Raw genomic sequence first — 21,999 nt, 5'->3', positions numbered from 1 at the left:
AAGGTAATACAACTGATATACATTGAGTGTCTACTATGTGCAAGACCCATTTCCAAACACTGTAAGTGTAAAAAGTCACATAATTCCACAAGAACACTATGAGGTGGGTGCTACTATTATTCCCATTTTGCAAATGAGGAAATCTAACCTAAGTGATATTTAAAGACATATCAGAGTGTCGTAACTGGTAAGTACCAGAGTCAGGATTAAAATCCAGGTGGTGGGGATCCCTGGGTAGCTCAGCGGTTTGGTGCCTGCCTTTGGCCCAGAGCATGATCCTGGAGTCCTGGGATCGAGTCCCATGTCAGGCTCCCCACAGGGAGTCTGCTTCTCCCTCTGCCTCTCTCCATGTCTCTCATGAATAAATAAATAAAATCTAAAAAAAAAAAAAAGCAACCCAGGTGGTTTGGGCCCCTGGGTGGCTCAGTTGGTTAAGTGTCTGCCTTCAGCTCAGGTCATGACCTTGGGGTCCTGGGATTGAGCCCTACGTCGGGCTCCCTACTCAGTGAGGAGTTTGCTTCTCTCTCTCTCTCTCTGTGCTTTCTCTCTCTCTCCTATCTCAAGTAAATACATTTTAAAAAATCCTTAAAAAATAAATAAATGAAATAAATAAAACCCAAGTAGTTGGACTCCAGAGCCCACACCCCCAGTCGCTGCATTACAGTGCAAAGATCAGGCACCAGACTCTAATCAAAGTTACTAATGCATGGAGACCATTTCACAGAGTCTGGAGCGTGAGAGACACTCATTTACAGATAAATATCATTATGCACATTGTTGCAGTTGGAGTCTAACTGGACAAAACTGAATCTCTGTTCTAACGTTTACTAGTGACTTAGTGTATTTGTGATCTATTTTGTGTGAAATTGCTCCCAAAGGGGGCATTTAGAGGCTTGAAATGACAAACGCTTATCTCACAATTTCTGAGTTACAAATCAGAGAGCAGCTGAGGTGCGAGGTTCTGAGCAGAGTCTCTCATGAGACTGTAGTCAAGATATTACTTGAGGCAGCCTCATCTGAAAGCTTGACTAGGGCAGAAGGGTCTGTTTCTAAGATGGCTCACTCACATGACTATGAGGGGTGTGTGGGGGTGTGGGTGTCTTAGTTCTTTTCTGGATGTTGGCAGGAGGCCTGAGTTCCTTAACATGGGGACCTCTCCATGGGGCTACATGAGTGTCCACAGACATAGCAGGGAGAGTAATAGGAGAGAGAGAAGGAGAGAGAGAGAGAGAGAGAAGCTACAATGCCTTTTATGACCTATTCTTGGAAGTCACAAGTCAGCATTTCCACCATGTTATTGATCAGAAATGCATAAGTAAATCCAGCCTACATCCAAGGGCACAGGAATTCAGCTCCATCTCGTGATGGGAGAAGTATCAAAATCATTTGTTTCAAATGACCACACCAAGGGGCAAGTTATTAATCTCTCAGTGCTTCAGTGCTTTTATCCATTAAGATGGCTTAAATTAGTATTCCTCATGGCAACTTTGTGGGGTTAAGTGAGACAATTCCCACAAAGAGCCTAGATAGTGCCTGACACAGAGTACATAGGCATCCATATATGTTAGCTCTGATTACCATTTATTATCAGCTATGTTGAACCTGGCTGTGCTTCTGGTCTCTTGATGCCAGTCTTCTCACCTGTCAAATGGGTTTAGTAATATCTGCTCTGTTCAAGGCACACAAAAACTATTTGTTGAATACATGCACAAATGAATTTATTGAATACATACTATATGCCAGGCCCTGTTCTAAGCACTAGGGACATATAACTAAACACACCAGATAAGGTTTTACCCCTATGCAACATACATTCCAAAGGGGGAAGGCAAAAAATAAAAACCCACAAATAAACAATAAAGTAAATCATTTTAAAGATTAAAAACAAAACATGGCGATGCATGCAAAATAGAATGCAATGGGATACCACCAACACTCCCATCAGAATAGCTAAAAAGACTGACAACATCAAATGTTGGGGAGTATGTGGAGCAAACAGAACTCTTTCTCTCTCTCTCTTTTTAAAGATTTTATTTATTTATTCATGAGAGACACACACACACAGAGGCAGAGACATAGGTAGAGAAAGAAGCAGGCTCCATGCTGGGAGTCCGATGGGAAACTCGATCCCGGGACTCCAGGATCACTCCCTAGGCTGAAGGCAGACACTCAACTGCTGAGCCACCAGGCGTCCCCAAACAGAACTCTCATATATTGCTTGTGGGTGTTTAAAATGGCACAGTTTGAAAAAATTTGGCTTTCTTTTTTTAAGATTTAAAATTTATTTTTATTTTTTAAATTTAAATTCAATTTGCCAACATATAGTATAATATCCAGTGCTCATCTCCTCAAGTGCCCTCCTCAGTGTCTGATAGTTTCTTATAAAACTAAATACATACCTTTTTCTAGAACTCAGTGATCCCACTTCTAGGTGTTTACTCAAGAGAAAAAAAAAATCCACACAAAGACTTGTATGAGTTCATAGTTGCTTTATTCATAATAGCCCCAAACTAGAAACAGCTCAATGTGCATCAATGGGAGAGTGGACAAACTGACATATATTCATGCAATTAAATAGAATTCAGCAATAAAAGAAACTTCTGATACGCAGTGGGAAGTCTTAGCTAAGGGTCAGAGAATAACCAGAAAACGTTCCTGCAGGGATCCCATTCATTCACTCAGGGCGCTGGGATGAATGAGACCTAGTCTGTTCCCTTGAATCCAGGAGGTGCCAGGAGAGTAACCAGTTCTGCGAGGGTGCTGAGGAGCTACTATGTGTTTCAGCTGGAGCGTGGGTCGGTGGGACGCCACAGCCCAAGTACTTTTCAACTGTGCCACACTGCTTCCTTGTGGCCCTATCTCTCTGGTCTAAGAGTGGACTACCCTACCCTTGCTTCACCATAATTTCAGACAGACCCAAAAATGTCCCTTCTACGAGGGTGGGGACTTTGTTCACTGCTTGATATCTGCCACCAAGCACATAGGAGACGTTCAGCAAGTCCGTGCCAAAGAAATATAAGAATGAAAATTTGTGGCTTCATTGGCCTCTCCACTCTCTGAGGCCTTTGAGCTTGCTGCTGGCTGTCTGGCCCATTTGGTGTCTTTTTTTTTTTTTCCATCTGGTGTCTTTGATTTTCGCACACTCTATTCTCATCATTTCCGGTTCTGCTCCAGCATCACCTCCTGCAAGAGGCCTTCCCTGACCACCCTGTCAGTCTCCCCACCTCTCCATCATCACGTCATCCTGCTTTGTTTTTTTTTTTTATTTTTCCTGTTTTTTATTTTTTAAAGCAATACCAGGGTACAAAGCAATATATATATGTATAGATTTATTTGAAAATCGCCAATATTAAGGCTTTCTGATGTTTGCAAGGTACTTATTTGTCCTACTAACATCAGCTTCTTCCCAGATGTTCACTATAAAGCAGGGAGGCTCTCCATCACCCTGTTTTGGTCTCTTCACACGATTGTCATTCTCTGAATTTTTTTTGGGGGGGGAGGGGTGTGCGTGCCGGTTTTGTACGCTTGTTTGCTTTTCGTCAGTCTCCGCTTCTACAAGGTACATTCCAGGACGGCGGGAACCTTGTCAGGTTTGGTAAGCGCCCAGTGACACCGGCTTGCTCCACCTGCGGGGTGCGCGGCCGCTGCGGCCAGAGAGGTCCGGGGAGCCTGGACTGCGGGTTGGCCCCAAGGCCCCGCCCCCGAGCCCCGCCTCCGCCGCGGCGCGTGCCGCAGCCTCGCTCTGGGGCCGGAGCCTGCGCGCTCGCTCCCCGCGCTCCCCGCGCCCCCCGCGCCGCCCGCGCCGCCCGCGCTCCCCGCGCTCCCCGCGCTCCCGCGCACCCCGGCCGGCAGGGGTTTCTTTCCCGCTTCCCGCGGTCATGTCTCCCGGCCCGGCCCCGCGGGGTGGCGCTGCCCAGGCCCCGGCGCCTGCGGCGAGCGAGCGTCAGGGGCCATGATCCGGCTGGGCGGCTGGTGTGCGCGGCGGCCCCGCGGCGCGGCGTTCCCGGCGGGGAGGCGCTGGCGGTCGGGCGGGCCGGCGGGCCGGGGGGCCGGCCGCGCCCTGCGGGTGCTGGTGGACATGGACGGCGTGTTGGCCGACTTCGAGGGCGGCTTCCTCAGGAAGTTCCGCGCGCGCTTCCCCGACCAGCCCTTCATCGCGCTGGAGGACCGGCGCGGCTTCTGGTTGTCGGAGCAGTACGGCCTCCTGCAGCCCGGCCTGAGCGTGAGCATCCCCCGCCCCGGCCCAGCCGCGGGGCCCCGAGCCCGCCCGAGCCCGCCCGAGCCCCCCCGAGCCCGGCGGGACTGCGGCCCTCCTTCCCCAGCCCTGGGCCGGGAGCCCGCGCGACCTTGGGTGGGTCACCTCCGCGAGCCTCGGGGTGGTCCTCTCCCGAAACAGGGGCCCCGGCGCGCACAGGAACGGTTGTTGGCTGTCACCGAGGGCTTCTCAAAAGTCAGGAGGATGTGATGCGCAAGATACGAACTCTCTCTTTGGCTGACTTTTTAGTTTTTGGTGCATTTGGCTGCAAGTCTTTAAGTTCTTTAAATGAAATAAACGTTGCAAGTAAAGTCCTCTTTGATCCCTGCGACAGGCACATGCTCATTTCTTCATCCTCACGAATTTGATGAGGGTCTGTACCATTCTTTGGTGTCCTTTTCCATGAATGCATAGCTCCCGATGATATTTGAGGCCCAGAGAAGTCGAGTGACTTTCTGGACATCACACGATGAGTCGGTGGTCAAGAAGGGGTGGGATCAGCCCCTTGGTTTATCCCCTTGCTTTGGTGGCCCACTGCATCCCCCTGACTCCTGCAGTGTTTTGGTCTCTGAGTCCATGATGCATGGAGGAGAAATATCCAGGCTTGTTTATAGACAGATGGCTTAGTTTGTCAGTTTAAACTATTTCGTGAAAGGAACAGCAGTTTTTTTTTTGCCTTGCACAAACTTTAAAGAGGCTGGATGTGTCCTGGCATCCCTTGATTGGCCACATAATAAGATCACCACCAGAAGTTTGATGATGATGATATTAGAGCTTAGAGCCTATTTTGATAATTTTTTAAAGATTTTTATTTATTTATGATAGTCATCACACACACACACAGAGAGAGAGGCAGAGACACAGGCAGAGGGAGGAGCAGGCTCCATGCACCGGGAGCCCGACGTGGGATTCGATCCCGGGTCTCCAGGATCGCGCCCTGGGCCAAAGACAGGCGCTAAACCGCTGTGCCACCCAGGGATCCCAGCCTATTTTGTATCTATAGGTTGGCTACCTTGTCTCCCACATGAGGTAGACATTATTATCTTCATTGTGCAGGTGAGGAAGTTTATCCCAAGTCCCATAGCTAGTAAGGGGCTCAGCTAGGATTTAAACTCAAGTCTGTCTGCCTTCCAACCATATTTAGCTTTCCCGACTCCAAAGTCCTCTTCTCTGTCCTGCTCTAACAAGTGACATTTCTTTTGACTAAAAAAAGGTAATTTGACAACGATCCATTTTGAGAGGCAGGTATTAAAAAGAAAATGAAGCACCAGTTCTCTTCATTGATACCATGCCCTCCAGAAGATGACTTTCCCAGAGTTCTGTGTGCTCATTTCTCCCAGCTCTAATATCTGATTGCCAATTTCAAATGGGAGAGAATACCCTAGTTATTTTTGCAGCCTCAGTAACAGACTCCGTAACAGACATTGATGTGGGTGTTCATTTATAGACAGTGCACAGTATTGGCAGTCTGGGTGCCTTATTTCCTCCCAGGAGTGTTTTGGGGTAAGGAAATAAAGCCCACCCCAACTCTGAAAAGGACAGTGGTTCTTGCAAGTCCTTTTGTACTGATGTGCAGACTCTAGATCTAAGGAGGTAATTTTACCATTTTCTAAGGATGAGGCAAAGGAACAGAGCTCCTGGGACGCTAAGAAGGCAGTGCTCTGGAAGTGACTGCTGAATTTTGCTTCTGGGAACATTGCAGGAAATGGGATTTTAATAAATGAACACCTGCCTTGTGTCCCCAGCATAGCTCACAGCAGGACATCCCTGGGTCTCCCCTTGGCTGATCTTGCCCAGCACCTACAGTCAGAAAACAAATGATGAACCAACCCACCTTAATTATGTAGGCATTTTTGCTTTACAAAATACCACTCTATGTGTATCCCCTTTGATCTTTGCAGGACTCTGAGAGGTGATCATGGCAGAGGTGGAAGGCAAAGCTCATTTTAACCGATTTAGAATCCTACACTGTTAGGACAGTTGAGGAACTCAGCCCAGAGAGAGGAAGTACCTTGACCAGAGTTTCAGGGCCAACCTTAGTGAAGGAGGGAGGGGATGCTGGGATGCTTATTACTGAGGTAAGGTGCTTAGTCCAATATCACACAGCCAAGGCCAGGACTTCTTACTCTTCCGTTAAGTGTGGTTTCCACCGGTCCATACTGCCTCTGTGATTCAAGTTCTGGCAATATCACCCATAAGTGGCCTTAAAAAAAAATTCTTTGTAAGCCTGTTTCCTTATCAAACTGGGGATAGTAATTCTTACCCTCGTGGGATGATACTAGCAATCAGTACGCATTTGCTTCATCCCACACAGCGCACAAGAACAATGCCAGTGTGATCTCCGGGTATTCCACCTGTGAGTGTGACATGGTAGTGGCACTGGTTCTGGAGTATGCAGCTTCTAACCTGGCAGAGACACTTCTGTAACAGCGCACATAGGATTTAGGTTCTTGTTCCTTGGAGGGCGGAGTTTGTCTTCCCTCCCTTTGTTCTGGGCCTGGAAAAGTGTGGCATTCTGCAAACTTGATTTTAGCCCAGTGACATAAGGTAAAAACATGTAGCCTTGGAGTTAGGAGATGGTGTTTCGCTGTGTGATATTAAGTAAATCCCTTCCCCATTCAGAGCCTTGATCTTCTTATATGAAAAATGAAGGTCTGGATTTTTGGCTTTCAGACTTTAGAAGCAGGAGAATGCTTTTCAAACCAAGTACTTATTGACACACCAATGCATAAAACAGGTAAAAGAGCTGTCCTAGTTGATACAGGTCAGGAACCTGGAGTTCTATTCAATTGACCTTCCATCTGCCCTTCCTGACCCCCTTATCACACATGGCACAGCAGTACTCAATCACTGAGTTTAGGATGTCGGGATGGCTCAGTGGTTGAGCTTTTGGCTCAGGGTGTGATCCCAAGGTCCTGGGATCAAGTACCACTTGGGCTCCCTGCATGGAACCTGCTTCTCCCTCTGCCTGTGTTTCTTCCTCTCTGTGTCTTTCATGAATAAATAAATAAAATCTTAAAAAAAAAATCTCCGAGTTCCTTCAGCTCTTGAATTTAAATACTCTAGTGCCATGATAAAACCTGATCCAACCTCAGAGCCTCTACGATGCCTCTGGCTGTTAGAATCAAGCAAGCGCATGATTCATGATGACTTGCCTTTGGCCCTGATGGCTCTAGCTGGGCCTCAAGCAGAGCAGGCTTCAAAATCCATTGCCCCTCGCCCCTTAGCTGGTCTCTGCTGGATCCTTGCAGAAGTCAGATCTCCAGGAGAGGAGGGGAACACACGCATGCTCTGTGTGATCCTCTGGCTTCCCCAGGGTATGTCTTTGGGTATGTGAGGGGGGAAGGTGGGAAGCTCACATTCTTTTCAACAGCTCTTCCCACCTGCGCCATCATCCCTGTGGTAAGGCAAGGTGCTGAGTATTCTGGAAGTCACCCACTTCTCTCTCATCTTCTTAGGAGAAGGCCATTAGCATATGGGAATCAGAAAATTTCTTTCTTGACCTGGAGCCTCTACCAGGGGCTGTAGAAGCTGTGAAGCAGATGGCCAACCTAGAAAAGTAAGTTTGTCTTCCCACCTGAGCATTTGTCCTTCCTCCTGCCAGTACCTCTGCTACTCTTTTGCTTCTCTTCCTGCCCTCTGCCTCCCTCCCCTCTCCCTCCTCACCCCTGTACAGCCCGGTGCTTATTTCTTTGACATTCAACCTGGTAACACCCTGAGTGAAACAGACTCAGTTTGTAAGCTACTGATGGTGTTTTGATCTGGTAACAGGAGAAAATGTTGAGTCTACTTGGATCTGGTTGACTGGGTGGTAGACATGCACTTTTTTTTTTTTAAGATTTTATTTATTTATTCATGAGAGACACAGAGAGGCAGAGACACCGGCAGAAGGAGAAGCAGGCTCCCTGCGGGGAGCCCGATGTGGGACTCGATCCCAGGACCAGGATCACGACCTGAGCTGAAGGTAGATGCTCAACCACTGAGCCACCCAAGTGCCCTAGACATATATTTCTTCAGCAGATAGTTGAGAACTGACTCTATTAGGTGCTGCTGGACACCAGTAATACAGAGATGAACAAACATGGTCCTGCCCTCATGGAGCTCACAGCCCAGCCAGAGAGTAGACGTTAAAGAATCTCACAAGCAAAGATACCCCAGATTGTGGTAAGTGCTGAAAAGGAAGAGAGGAAGGAGTACAAAGAGGTCTAACAGGAGACCTAACAAGAAGTGCAGGAAGCAGCAGGAGTACTACTATGTGAGATATTTCTGGTTTGTTTGAGTGAAGTGGTTGCATCTGGGAGCTGAACCTCCGTAACTGTTCACTAAAATCCATTAGCAGTTACAGATGATGTGCTTCCCTGAGAACTTGAAAAACAACAGCCATATTGAGATAGAACTCACATACAGTCCACCCATTTAAAGTGTACAATCTGGTGGGTTTCAGTATGTCTGCAGAAGTGTGCATTCCCTACCATGGTCAATTTCTGAACACTTTCATCCTTCCAAACAGAAACCCTATACCGATTAGCAGTCATTACCCCTCCTTCTCCTTCCCCTGCAGCCTTAGGCAAGCACTGTCTACTTTAGGGCTTTGTAGATTTGCCTGTGCTGGACATTTACTGTTTATTTCATGTACATTTCATGTAGTACACTATGTGGTCTTTTGTGATTGGCTTCTTTTATGCAACATTGTGTTTTCAGGCTCATATCCATCCTAGTACCTCATTGCCTTTCATTGTTGAGTAATATTCCCCAGTATGGATATGCCATATTTTCTTTATCTGTTCATCAGTTGTAGACACTTGGGTTGTTTCAGTTTTTTAGGTATTAAGATTAATATTGCTTATGAGCAAATTTTTTTGTGGCTGTATGTTTTCATATGTAGATTGTATATACCTAGGAGCAGAATCGCTGTCATGTGGTAATAAATCCATGTTTAACATTTTGGGGACCGCCAAGCTGTTTTCCAAAGCAACAGTACCATCTGACATTCTCATTAGCAAGGTATGAGGGTTCCAACTTCACACCCTTGCCAACACTTGTGGTCTTTTGTATTCTAGCCGTCCTAGTGGGTATGAAGGGATGTCTCATCATGATTTTGATTTGCATTTCTCTGATGGCTAATGATTTGAGCATCTTCTTGGGTGCTTTTTAGCCATTTGTCATCTTTTTTTGGAGAAATACTTATTTAAATCCTTTGCTAATTTTTTTCAATTTGGTTATCTTTTTATTGCTAATTTTTAAGAGTTCTTAATATATTTTAGATCATAAGTCTCTTATCAGATACATGATTTCCAAATGTGTTTTGTCATCTTCTGGATTATTGTTTTAGTCTCTTGGTGGTGTCCTTTGAAATCCAATGTTTTAATGTGGATATAGTTCAATTTATCTGTTTTTCTTTTGTCATTTGTGTTTTTGGTGTCATGTCTAAGGATCATTTGCCTAATCTGAGGTCACAAAGACTTGCTCCTGTGTCTTCTATGAGTTTTATAGTTTTAACTCTTAAATTTAGGGCTTTGATCCATCTTGAGCTAATTTTTGAATATAGTATGAGGGGAAGGCATCCCACCTCATTCTTTTGCATATGGACATAGACTTCTCAGAACCATTTGTTGAAGAGTCCCCCCACCATTGAATTGTCTTGGCTTCCTTGGCAAACATCAACAGACCATCAATGTTAGTATTTGTTTCCAGGGTTGTAAATGCTTTTATTGGTCACAGTTTTGCTAGAATCTACCAACCTGAAAGACCAATCAAACATACACTGTGAATTGGTCTTTATTGTGCCATATAAATGCCTCCAAAAATAATCAGCGTTCAAAGTTCTGACATGATAAATAGGCATCAGAGGAATGAAAAATGCTTGAGTTTGAGTTGAATTGTAGACAGACTCGTTTGGTAATTTATGTTTAGACTTGAGTCAGGTTGTACAGAGTAGTGTATTTCATTCTGGTTTATGATTTGAACTTGATTTATAGTGGAGTACTGTTGTATAACTCCTTGCATCTGCAAGAAGAGCCTGGAGAGGCAAAGCATATTTGTTTTTGCACTGCAACTTTTCAAAACTCTATTTGTGTCTGGATCAGTGTTTCTTGGACTACATTCCGCCAACTGTATTCTGGAGTGCTAGATCGCATAGTGGTGAAGATTGGGTCCTAACTGGAGTGAGACTGCCCAGGCTCAAACCCGGGCTTTTCTAGAATCTAACTCTCAGACATTGGACAAGTTATTAAGCTTTCTGGGTCTCAGTATCTTCAACTGTAAAATAAGGATAATGAGAAAGTATAGCGTGTGGCACATAGTAGGTACTCAGTAAATGTTAGCTGCTATTGTTATTATTCTGCAAGATTTAATAGGTATGCAACAGAAAAGCGTTCTTTAACCAAAACAGTGTGAGGAACATTGGATTAAGAAGGACTTTGAAGGGCTTCTGTTTTGCTAATATGCGTGGTGACTCTTCACTGGGGTAGCAGAGGATGAAGCTTTTTTTCATATGTATTCTAGTCTGGAACACTTTTTCCCACAGCTTCCCTGTTAATGCTTTTGTGAAAATGCAAGTCTAGACCATACCGTAGGTCTTTTGCCTCCATTTTGGCTCTTAACGGTGTAGATTCCCAAGGTCAGCCAATGCCCCAGTGTGGACAGAGAGAGGGGTCTAGTCAGTAACTAAGTGGATAGCTTTGTGTTTAGTGCTGAAGCAGACAAAGGCCAAGATTTAAAATGTTACTTAAAGAATATTTGTGAGGCACCTGCTACATGCTAGGCCCTGTACCACATGTTGCAGATACAGAAGCAGATGAGAGATAGCTCTTGCCTTCAAGGAGTTCACTAGGAAACAAATGACTACAATGTCATTCTAAAAGTGACACGGTAGATGTTTGAATGGATCCAGGCAGGGCTAATACTCCCCAGGGAGGCAGTGATACTTGAGCTGTCATCCTGAAAATTGAAAAGGGATCTATGTGCCAGGTGGAGAAGGCAGAGGGGTTTCAGGTAGGAGGGGAACAGTGAGCAAACACCTCATCTGCCCTCTGTCCTGAAGCAGCCTCCCTGGCATGCTGTGTCCTGGCTGCAGTAGCACTGAGCAGGAGACTGTGCCTCCCTGGGAATCACATCACATCCTGAAGAGCCTCCTTGGAATATCTTCAGGGGCGACCACCCCTTATCCAGTAATACACAAGTATATTCTTAATGAAAAACTCTAATGGCGTGTGCACGTAAATGAAGAAATGTGAGTTGCCCATTTTGTCCCTTTGTCCCGATGTACGTCTCCCTCAATCCCACTCTTTGTGTACCAGTTAACAACTTGGGATGCAGGCTTCCAGACCTTTTAAAATACATTTACATACTTATTTGTATATAGTTTTGCAAGTTTATATGTTCTACCTGGCAGCCAGACTAATATTCCTTTTTTTAAAAAAAGATTTTATTTATTTATTCATGACAGAGAGAGAGAGAGAGAGAGACAGGCAGAGGGAGAAGCAGGCTCCGTGCAGGGAGCCCGATGTCTCCAGGATCACACCCCGGGCCGAAGGCGGCACTAAACTGCTGGGCCACTGGAGCTGCCCCAGACTAATGTTCATAAAGCAAATTCTGCTAATGTTGGTCCCCTCCTGAAACTCTCTTTCGGCTTTTTATTGCTCAGAAACAAAACCCCAACTCAGCCAGGCCTGTGAGGTGGTCTGTGACCCAGCCGTGCCACCCTCTGATCTCTTTTCCAAGCACACTGACTTGTCTTCTGCCCTGTGGGTGCACCAAGCTTGCTTCTGATCTTATAGCCTTTGTTTCTTTTCTTTTTTTTTTTTTTTTTAAAGATTTATTTATTTATTTATGAGAGAGAGAGAGAGAGAGAGAGAGAGAGAGAGAGAGAGAGGCAGAGACACAGGAGGGGGGAGAATCAGGCTCCATACCGGGAGCCTGACCTGGGACTCGATCCCGGGACTCCACGATCGCGCCCTGGCCCAAAGGCAGGCGCTAAACCGCTGAGCCACCCAGGGATCCCCTAGCCTTTGTTTCTAATATACACTTTGGAAATGTTTCTCTGCTGGTACCTGGCGTGGCTACACTGTTTTGAGTCCTTCAACTCTGAGCACCTTGCATGTCACCTCCTCAGAGAGGCCATACTGCTGTAGCTAAAGAGGCCACTGTCCCCACCTAGTCATTTGGCCACATTCCTCTGGCTACAAGTCAGCTGAAGTCATGTGTCTGTGTTTGTCCCTTTCTCTTTGAAGTGTCAGCTCCCTGAGGTCAGGGATTGTCTGGGTTCCTACAATGCTGCCTGGCACACAGAACATACTCAGGCATCTGCTGAATAAACATTCACATGATAATTGTTATTTATAAAATAGGATTGTGGGGCAGCCCAGGTGGCTTAGTGGTTTAGCGCCATATTCGGCCCAGGGCCTGATCCTGGAGACCCGGGATCGAGTACCATTTTGGGCTCCCTGCATGGAGCCTGCTTCTCCCTCTGCCTGTGTCTCTGCCTCTCTCTCTCTCTCTATGTCTATCATGAATAAATAAATAAAATCTTAAAAAAAAAGGGTTGTGGTCCTCTATATTCTGCTTTCTCTTTTTTACTTAGCAATATAATATACGTTAGCAATATAATATACGATATAATATACGTTTCCATAACAACACCATCAAACTGTCTTTTATTATTTCTTTCAAACTGTCTTACTTTAACTACTGCATGGTATTTTATTGTATACTGTATACCATCATGTGTGTAATGATTTCCACACAGACACACTGGTTCTTATTTCTTCTTGTATATCCCAGCTAGTGAGTGTGGATGTACATGTGCAAATATTTCTGCACAGTAGTGGGCTAGCTGAATCCAAGCCATATGCATTTTAAAACAATTTTTATTAAGGTATAATTATGTAAGTGTTATGTTAGTTTCAAGTGAACCACATAATTATTCAACATTTTTAAAAATTATTCAACATTTGTATACATTATTTAGGGTCATTATGATAAATGTATTCTTTTGTTTTTTGAAGATTTATCTATTTATTTGAGAGAGCAAGAGAGTGCTTAGGCATAAGTGGGGGAAGGGGCAGAGGGAGAGAGACCCCAAGCTGACTCCCTGCAGAGTGCAGAGCCTGATGCAGGGCTTCACCTGACATCCCTGAAGTCATGACCCTGATCATGATCTGATGGGAAACCAAGAGAGTTGGATGTCCCCCCCCCCATAATTGTATTCTTAATCCCCTTTGTCCATTTCATCCATTCCACCCCCCCCCCATCTGCCTCTCCTCTGGCAAACCCCAGTCTGTTCTCTGTATTTAAATTTGATAGATACTTAGTGATGGATACTTAGATAGTATCCTTTTTGCAGATGTTCCCCCCATAACAACTAGCTCAGTATATTTCATTTACAATACTCTCAGTCGACATGACTTATCCTTGAAAGGGGCATTTGACATGTAAAAATAGCCAAAACTGCTTGGAGTCAATGCCAGCAAATAAATGAGTCCTATCAGAATCTCCCTAGTGCTTAGAATATGATGGATTTTAATGTATGTTGAATAAAAGGAACTCATGATGTCTAAAGCAGTGAGTATTTTCTGATGGGACTGTACTTAGCTTCAGAAATCTGTCCCTAAGAGAAAGCAGAAAAATGCTTGCTTAAAAAAAAATAAAGCTCTTGGTTAATTTTGGAAAATTAAAATATAGGTCATTTATAATCTCATCATTGAAACCACCACTTTCTTATATTTTGGTGTCTTTGCTTGAGTTTTCTTTCATACAGATCTTTCCCCCATAGTTGTTATCTTATGTGTAACTCCAAAACGTGTATTAAGAGGTAGTGCTGTTTGCCAAAACAAGTATTCGACATCATAGGGGGATGACTTAACACCGCTCATTTAGAAGGATGAGTTTATATGTGGTTGCACCTGTGTTTACACATGACTTTCAATACCTACTGTTAGAAGGCGAAGGGGGAACAGTACAGCATCCTCCAAACTGAGAAGGTACTTCGAGACCAAGGACCCTGTACTCTTTACTAAGTTTTATTCAGGTGTCAGGCAGATGATGATGCAGAGCTGCACAGCTATTCTTTGCAAAGTCCCAATCCCAAGCCATAGATTTTTTTAGGCAAGGGGATGTACAGAGGGCACTATGGTAAGGTCAAAGGGTCTAACACTTTACAGACCTCATGGTGCCATCTGAGTGCCAGAAGAGGGGAGGAAACTATGTTATCTCTACTAGTTTTCTAAACAACTTTAGGGAAGCTCAGGACAGGCCTTCTCCCACTCTAGTCAGGGCATGTGTTAATCTCCTAGGGGCCTAGGAAGTGTACTCCCAAAGGGAGTCATTGCGTGGGCATGAACAAGATGGAGGGCCAAAGATGGAGTCAGTGTTGGTAGCATGCCTGTAGTTGAGGGGCCTGACATAGGAGGCAGTGTATCCATTCCTTCATTAAACAGATATGTTATGTGTCACTTCATAGATACCTGGCACTGTGCTAGCACTGGGGATAGTTTTGTAAATAACAAATAAGGTCTCCAGTCTCCAAGAGTTTTTATTATGGTGGAGAGGAGGATCAGTAAAAAGAAAAATGATGTTAGCTTGCAGTGAGTTTGGTGAAGGAAATAACAGGCTATGTGTTTGAGACTAAATGGGGAAAGGGCTCCTTCAGGTGGGGTGGAAACCTTTCTCTGAGGAAAGGTTTCTCTGAGGACATTTGACTTCAGAGCTGCATGTGAAAAACAAACTAGTTAGTAAGAAGCCAGGGTGCAAAGGCCCTGAGGTAGGCAAGGATTTCGCTTAGTTAAGTAACATTTTGAAGGAGACCAGTAGGGCTAGAATTCAGAGAGTGTGATGGGGAAGGGAAAGATGATACTCTGGTGGAGGATCAGATTGAACAGAGAATGATATGATTTAACTTAGGTTTTAAAAACATGGGCTTGGGGTGACAAGTTTGGGCAGGCATTTCTCCAAAAAAAGATATGCAAATGGCCAATGAATGCATGAAAATTTGCTCCAATATCATTAGTCTGTGGTGAAATGCAAATCAAAACCACAATGAGGTACCACTTCACATCCACTAGAATGACTATCATAAAGAAAAAGAAAAAAGGACAAATTGTGTTACTGAGGATGTAGAGCATTTGGAACCCTTGTCACTGCTGGTGGGATTGGAAGATGGTGCAGCTGCTGTGGAAAACACTTGAGAAGACATTTCCTCAAAATGGTAAATGTGGAGTTACGGTATGACCCAGCAATTGCATTCCTGGGTATACTTGAGAGAGATGAAAATAGATGTCCACACAAAAACTTGTGCATGAATGTTCCCAGCAGAATGGTTCATGATAGCCAAAAGGTGGAGACAACCCCTATGTCCATCAGCTGCTAACATGGGCAAACAAATGAGGTCCATCCATCAACATCCAATGGAATATTACTCAGCAATTAAAAGGCATGAAGCATGGATACATTCTACAATGTGGGTGACCCTGGGAAACGCTTTGCTAAGTGAAGGAGGCCAGTAACAATAGACCGTGTGTTACAGGATTCCATTTATGTGAGATATCCAGAACAGGCAAATCCACAGATAGGAAGGAGGTTGGTGGCTTCCTAGGGCCACAGGCAGAATATAGAGTAATTATTGCTCATGGACACAAATTTCCTTTCGGGGGCATGAAAATGTTCTGGTGTTTGTTGTCAACCTCTGTAAATATAGTAACATTCAGTGGATTATAAGCTGAAGATGGGCAGCTGTTAATGGTTTAAGGATTCTATCTCAGTGAAGCTGTTTTTTTAAAAAATCAGCCTGCTCTAAAAAAAAAAAAAATAACATGAGTGAGTACCAGAAATAACTTTACTGGATGAAAGAAGCCAGACAAAAAAGAGTACATACTCTGTTTCCATTTACATAAAATTCTGGAAAATACATTCTAATCTGTGATGACAGAAAGCAGATCAGTGGTTGCCTAGGGCCCAGGGGTGGGGTAGGGACAAGGAGAGGCATGTGGAGAGATGATAGGGTACCAGGAAACTTTTTTGGGGGTAGTTATTAATTGTGATGATCTATGTTTCACATGTAATTTATCACATTGTACTTGTGTAGTTTATTACATATCAATTATACCTCAATGAAGCTGTTGAAAAATAATCAGTGCAGGGGTACCAGGTGGCTCAGTCAGTTAAGTGTCTGACTCCTGGTTCTGCTCAGGTCATGATCTCAGGGTCATGAGATCAAGCCCTGTGTCAGACGTGCTCAGTGCTAAGTCTATTTCAGATTCTCTCTCCTCCTCCCTCCCCCTCTGCCCCTTTCCCTGTTTACTCGGTCTTTCTCTCACTCTCAAGGAAATAAATAAAAATAAAATATTAAAAAAATAGTCTGGATGCTGGGTGCAGAAAGGCTTGGCAGTGGCAGAATTGGAAGTTGAGGAACCATCAGAGGTGGTTGTGGTGACACAGTTAAAAAGTGGAAGTGAGGGCAGCCCCGGTGGCCCAGGGGTTTAGCGCCGCCTTTGGCCCAGGATGTGATCCTGGAGGTCTGGGATTGAGTCGTGCATCGGGCTCCCTGGATGGAGCCTGCTTCTCCCTCTGCCTGTGCCTCTGCCTCTCTTTCTCTGTGTCTTTCATGAGTAAATAAATATAATCTTAAAAAAAAAAAAGTGGCAATGCTTGAGACCAGGGTGATGACTGAGGAGGGAAGTTGATGGAATGAGGCACACTTTGGAGGAAGAACCCATAGGCCTGGGGATGAATTTTGGGGTTTAGGGGAAGGGAAGGGAAATGGGTACCTTTCAGGTTTTTGGCTTGAGTGACTAGAGCTATATAGTAGTGCCATCAACGGGGGAAGGAACAGGTTCAGGGAGTGGAGAGAACCACATGTGCCATTGTGAAAAAACGGAGTTTGAGATGCTGGTGAGATGTCCACATGGAGATATTCAGGCCATGAAGGATGTAAGCTGGGCACTCGGGGGAGAGAGCTGGATGGTGGAGGCAAAGTTGGGGGCAACTGCATAAAGGTGGTGCATCAAACCCTGCATGACAGTCATTGAGCAGGGAGTGTAGGTGAAGAGCCTCTGAGGGTCTGGATCACAAGAGAGGCTGGGCGCTTGTGCTGGGTGGCCGATGACTGGCAGGCATGCCAGGACAGGCACTGTCACAGAGGAGGACAGGCCATTCGGGTGCTGGTGAGCAAGAGGAGGAGAGTGGGCGGTACATTGGACACGGTGACATGAGGGTCCTGGTTGATGACAGGCACTTTTTGGGGAGTGGAATGGATGGACTCCAGGTTGGGGTGGATTGAAGCATGCACAGGAGGTAAGGATGTGGGGTCTGTGGGTGCAGGCCACTTGTTAGATGTAGCGGGAGCAGAGAGATGGGAGGTCGTGGGAGTGGGTGTGAGGTCAAGGCCGTGTGTGTGTGTGTGTGTGTGTGTGTGTTTGTGTTTTAAGATGAGATGGAGCAGAACATGTTTGAATGAGGGTATGGAAGAGGAGTCCAGGAAAAGGGAATGTGGCAGGGTGATACCTCCTTGTGAAGATTAGGAGATGGAATCCGAGGAAAAATGCAGGGCTTGCCTGGAGAGGAGGGCAGGATGCCTGTTCCTCCCATGCATTTGAAACGGAGAAGGCAGTTTGAACACAGGCACCCTTCTAGATTCCATGATGAGAAGACGGAATCTCAGAGCGGAGAAGTCTGAGGACATGAGGTAGTGTGTGACCGCTGTCTCGGGGAGCAGTAACATGAGCATACCCAGGGCCCTGGGGAAAGGCTGCCTGGCAACCGCACCAGTGCCTTGGGGTTGTAGTTCTGAATTTAAGATGAAAATGGCCAAACCAATTATTTGAGTTGTGTTTTTTTTCCTCCAGCATTATCTGGTTGCTTGGGTGCTGGTGGAAGAAGCTGGAGATTCAGGTTCTTTCTGGGCCCAGGTGGAGGGAGAGAGAGACTGGCAGGGAAATGGCAGCAGGGCCAGAGGGGCCTCAGGGAGGAAGGTGGCCAGGGGTGACAAAAGCGTGTGGAGCATGAGGGGGGTAGCTGTCTTGCTGAGGCTGAAGGATTGAGCAAAGGGATGACACACTCCAAGGGTGTTGGAGGTGGGATGGAGGTGAGCTGGTTATAACTGGGACGGTGGGTCTGGGTCCGTATGTGTGTGTGTCTGTGTGTGTGTGTATGTGTTGTGGTCACTGAAGTTGATGATGGGGTGGGATGGAGGCCTGGTGGTGAGCCCTTGGGCTGGGGAGGGCATGAGGGACAGCACCTGGGCAGGCAGAAGGTGACAGCAGCAGAGCAGGACAGTAGGCGGGTGGCTGTCAGCCCCAGCTTCACTGAGTCACAGATTTTGAAGGAGTCGCTGGGTGGACTGGGGAGACCTTGGGCCCTGAGGCCTCCACCTAGCCCGTCCAAATGATCTCTTGGTCTCCTTGAGGAGGAATTCAAGGACAGACACAACACAGCGCATGAGCAGTACACAGGCAGGAAAATTTGTTGAGGTGAAAGTGGACTCGGGAGATGTGAGAGCAGGCGAGCTTGAGGGAGATCTGTGCCCGGTGGGCTGTGGGTTCTGTCCTTTGTTGACAGTTGTTAACAAGGGGGTGGAATATTCACTACTTGAGGAGGGGATTTCTTGGAAGCAGTGTGGTCTCCCCTAGGAATGCGGGTTACGTGCTTTCTCTTCCTCATGTGGTTGGGGGTCTCCTGTCAGTATGGGGATGCGGCACGATGAAGGAGCAGTGCTCTGTCAGCCATCTTGGGCCTGTCTGGATTGATCGGCTTCTGGTGGTTTTGTTGTGGAGTGATGCCCGGACGGCCCTTCTTTCCTCCTAGTTGACCATGACTTCCTCTCTGCCAGCCTCAAGGCATCCTGCTAGGGTCTAACTAACTGCCCCCTGTAACGGAGGAAAGGTCTGGAAGTGACAGTGGAGGGTGAGGAAGACCCTCCTCACCTTTTGTCTCTGTAGCAGGTGGGGTGTGAGGAAAAAACAGCTTTCACTCCCAGGCACACAGGGGAGGTGGAGTTCCCCTGTGAGGCCCTCTGGTGCAGGCAGGAGGCCAGAGGACACGGAGGAGAGGCTGAGGACCTTGGGGACTGACCCTGCACATGGGTGGGAGGGGTGAGGCTGGTGAGGCTGGCAGAGGCCGCGCCCAGAGGGCTGAGACCCGGGGTCACTAGAAGGCATGTGCTTTCTTCCCAGGGACCTGGCAGGTAGGTAGGTAGGACTCTCGGGACTAGTTTGCCAAAGAGCCAAGGAGCCAGGGAGATCTGATCCTCCACAGACTCGGGTTGATGAGGCTCAGAGGGCGGCCCTCTGTGGATGTTTGGGACCAGATAGATGGCTCTGTTGGTGAGGGTCTGGGGCCCCAGACTCTGGGAGGGAGTGGTCCTTGGCCGTTCTGAAGGGCCTCCCTCCCATGGTCAGGGAGCTCAGCCTGGCTGAGAGAACGGGGCTCCCCTCTCCCCCCTCTGCCAGAGGGCTTGGCAGGCTCACTTTACAGAAGGCTTCTCCCTCTGGGGTTCTTTACTTTGCATTGCATGAGGCCCTGATTTTCCCTCAAGTAACTTGCTCTGCACGTTTGAATGCCTCTCTCATTGCCAGTACTTCTTTTTCTCAGTATTTCTGTGTTCAAATTCCGGAGAGGACGAGTGATTTGCCCAGCTAAGCCTTGGGCTCTGGCCATGCAGAGTTGCCATCCGTGGGATGCTCATCCCTGAGCTGGTTGTTGGGCCAGAGGAGAGGTCACACATGGCTGCTCAGGGCTGTGGACAGGGTGGGTGTCTCTGGTTTGGAGAGCAGTGCGGGACAGTGGGTGCAGACTGGTGAAGGCCTGATGCCCGCTGAGCTGAGAGGCGGGGTGGTCAGGGGTGACAAAGGCCATGTGGATGTGAGGGCTCAGGCTGACTCTCCTTCCTCTTTCTCACAGCACCCATGTCTTCATCTGCACGAGCCCCATCAAGATGTACAAGTACTGTCCCTATGAGAAGGTAAGATATGCAGCCGGCCTGCAGCAAGCCTGGTGTTTGGCCCCTTCTCACCTTTATTCCTCATGTCGCGGGTAAGGGATGATGGCGCTCAGCACACCGGGGGGAGGGGCCGGGGATGCATGCGGACTCTCACCAGCAGGCTTTGGCAGCTGGGGTGGCCTTGTTTCAGCCTCTTCTTCCTCCTGCCTGGCTCTCCTCTTCCAAAGACCTTCTCTAGTACCAGTCTGACATTCCAGCACGTTCTCTGCACAGCGCCTGGTGAAGTTCTCTAGAAGGGTGACCACCCCAATGGTAGTGAAGCATCGTTTCTGAAGTGTGAGGCAAGGAGAGAAAATGTGTAGGAGGAGGCTCTGGAGGCAACCCAAGCCCAAATGTTAGGGTGGGTGAATTTATTTATACCAAAGTCTTAGGCAAAACAATTACATTGTGTTTTGCTGCATACTTGTGTCATCATCTTTATTATTTATTTTTTTAATATTTTATTTATTCATGAGAGAGAGAGAGAGAGAGAGGTAGAGACACAGGCAGAGGGAGAAGCAGGCTCCATGCAGGGTGCCGGATGTGGGACTCAATCCCAAGTCTCCAGGATCGCAACCTGGGCCGAAGGTGGCGCTAAACCGCTGAGCCACCCGGGCTGCCCATCTTTATTGATAAGAAATAGAATTACATAAAACAGAGGCTTTTCTGGGATTTGGGAACCTGTGGTTGCCAAACCCATAGGGAAGATGTGCTGCCCAGGATGTGGGCATTCGCACCAGAGGTGGGTTCAGGGGAGGTGGGAGCAGCCTCCCAAGTCCAGGAAGGTGGGATTGGGGACCCAGAACCCCCTGCTTAGGGGTGGGGAGACTCACTCAGCACAGAACTTCAGGTGTGAGTTCTCTCAAGTGTCTTCACATGATCTCTCCCTCTCCAACTCCATATGAGAAACAAAATGTACACAGTTCACCAACATTAAGTGCTTTCGGTGTGCATTAAATGGAACAGTAACTCACGCTGACTGTTTAAGTTAATGATGGTGTTGTATGAGACACTTGGCAGCCACCATTCATAGTATGTCCCTGCACCCATTCCCTGGTTGTCCCAGCTGAACTCAGGGGAGTTACTGACTTACCACCAGTTAGGACTGAAGGCTTGGTCTGCTGTGATCAGGAGAACAGCAATCTGAAGTCGGGTCCCCAGACCAGTGGGATCCACACCCCCAGACACTTGATAGAAGTGGATGTTTTCCAGCCTTCGTGGGACCTGCTGAGTCAGAAACCCAGGGAGCAGCCCAATGTGTTTTAACAAATCCACCAGGTGCACCCCTGAGTGTGAGGGACTATTGAACCAGAGCAGCTGTTTCAGCTATGGTTGTAGTGGGCAGTCAGGGTGACTGTCTAGTGCTTATCGGAGTGAGAGTGATAAGATGGCTGTTGTCCATGCATTCCTGCAAATTCGGGTTCCATCTGATGCCTGCCATCCCACCTGTAGAGGTTCAGCCCGAGACTGCCCTCTGAACTCCAGACAACTCAAACCGATGTGTCTGTCCCTGGGTACTGACATCCCCTCATCCCATGTCTGTCTCACCTCTTTCCGTAAACTGGCACTGTCCACCAGCCTCTGAGGCTGAAAGCCAGCGAGCCATCCTGGTGACACCTGTCACCCTTACACCTGGCACATTAGCAAGTTGTGTGTCCCATTCAGGGTATCTGACATCTGCCTGTTTCTCCCTCCATCATATCCCCAGCATTTCTTCCCAGAATTGCTACAAGAGCCTTCTACATGGCCTGATCATTTCAGTGCCACACAGATC

General features: G+C 46.9%; 1 protein-coding gene across 5 annotated transcripts in view; it reads left to right on the top strand.

Moving 5' to 3' along the window:
* Positions 1–3,815: 3,815 nt before the first annotated feature.
* NT5M (5',3'-nucleotidase, mitochondrial) overlaps positions 3,816–21,999 on the top strand; it is a 39,833-nt gene continuing 21,649 nt past the window's right edge. The window contains exons 1-3 of one of the 5 annotated variants that reach the window (XM_049109503.1): positions 3,816–4,222; positions 7,714–7,814; positions 20,147–20,207. In XM_049109503.1, coding sequence (XP_048965460.1) covers positions 3,953–4,222; positions 7,714–7,814; positions 20,147–20,207 — 432 coding nt within the window. In that variant the 5' untranslated portion in view covers positions 3,816–3,952. The remainder of the gene's footprint in view (positions 4,223–7,713; positions 7,815–20,146; positions 20,208–21,999) is intronic. The other 4 variants (XM_049109504.1, XM_025428127.3, XM_025428128.3 and 1 more) reach the window with 4 other exon arrangements.

Source organism: Canis lupus, chromosome 5 (genome assembly GCF_003254725.2).
Source record: "Canis lupus dingo isolate Sandy chromosome 5, ASM325472v2, whole genome shotgun sequence".
Taxonomy (NCBI): domain Eukaryota; kingdom Metazoa; phylum Chordata; class Mammalia; order Carnivora; family Canidae; genus Canis; species Canis lupus.
This window is presented reverse-complemented; position numbering and strand designations above follow the sequence as displayed.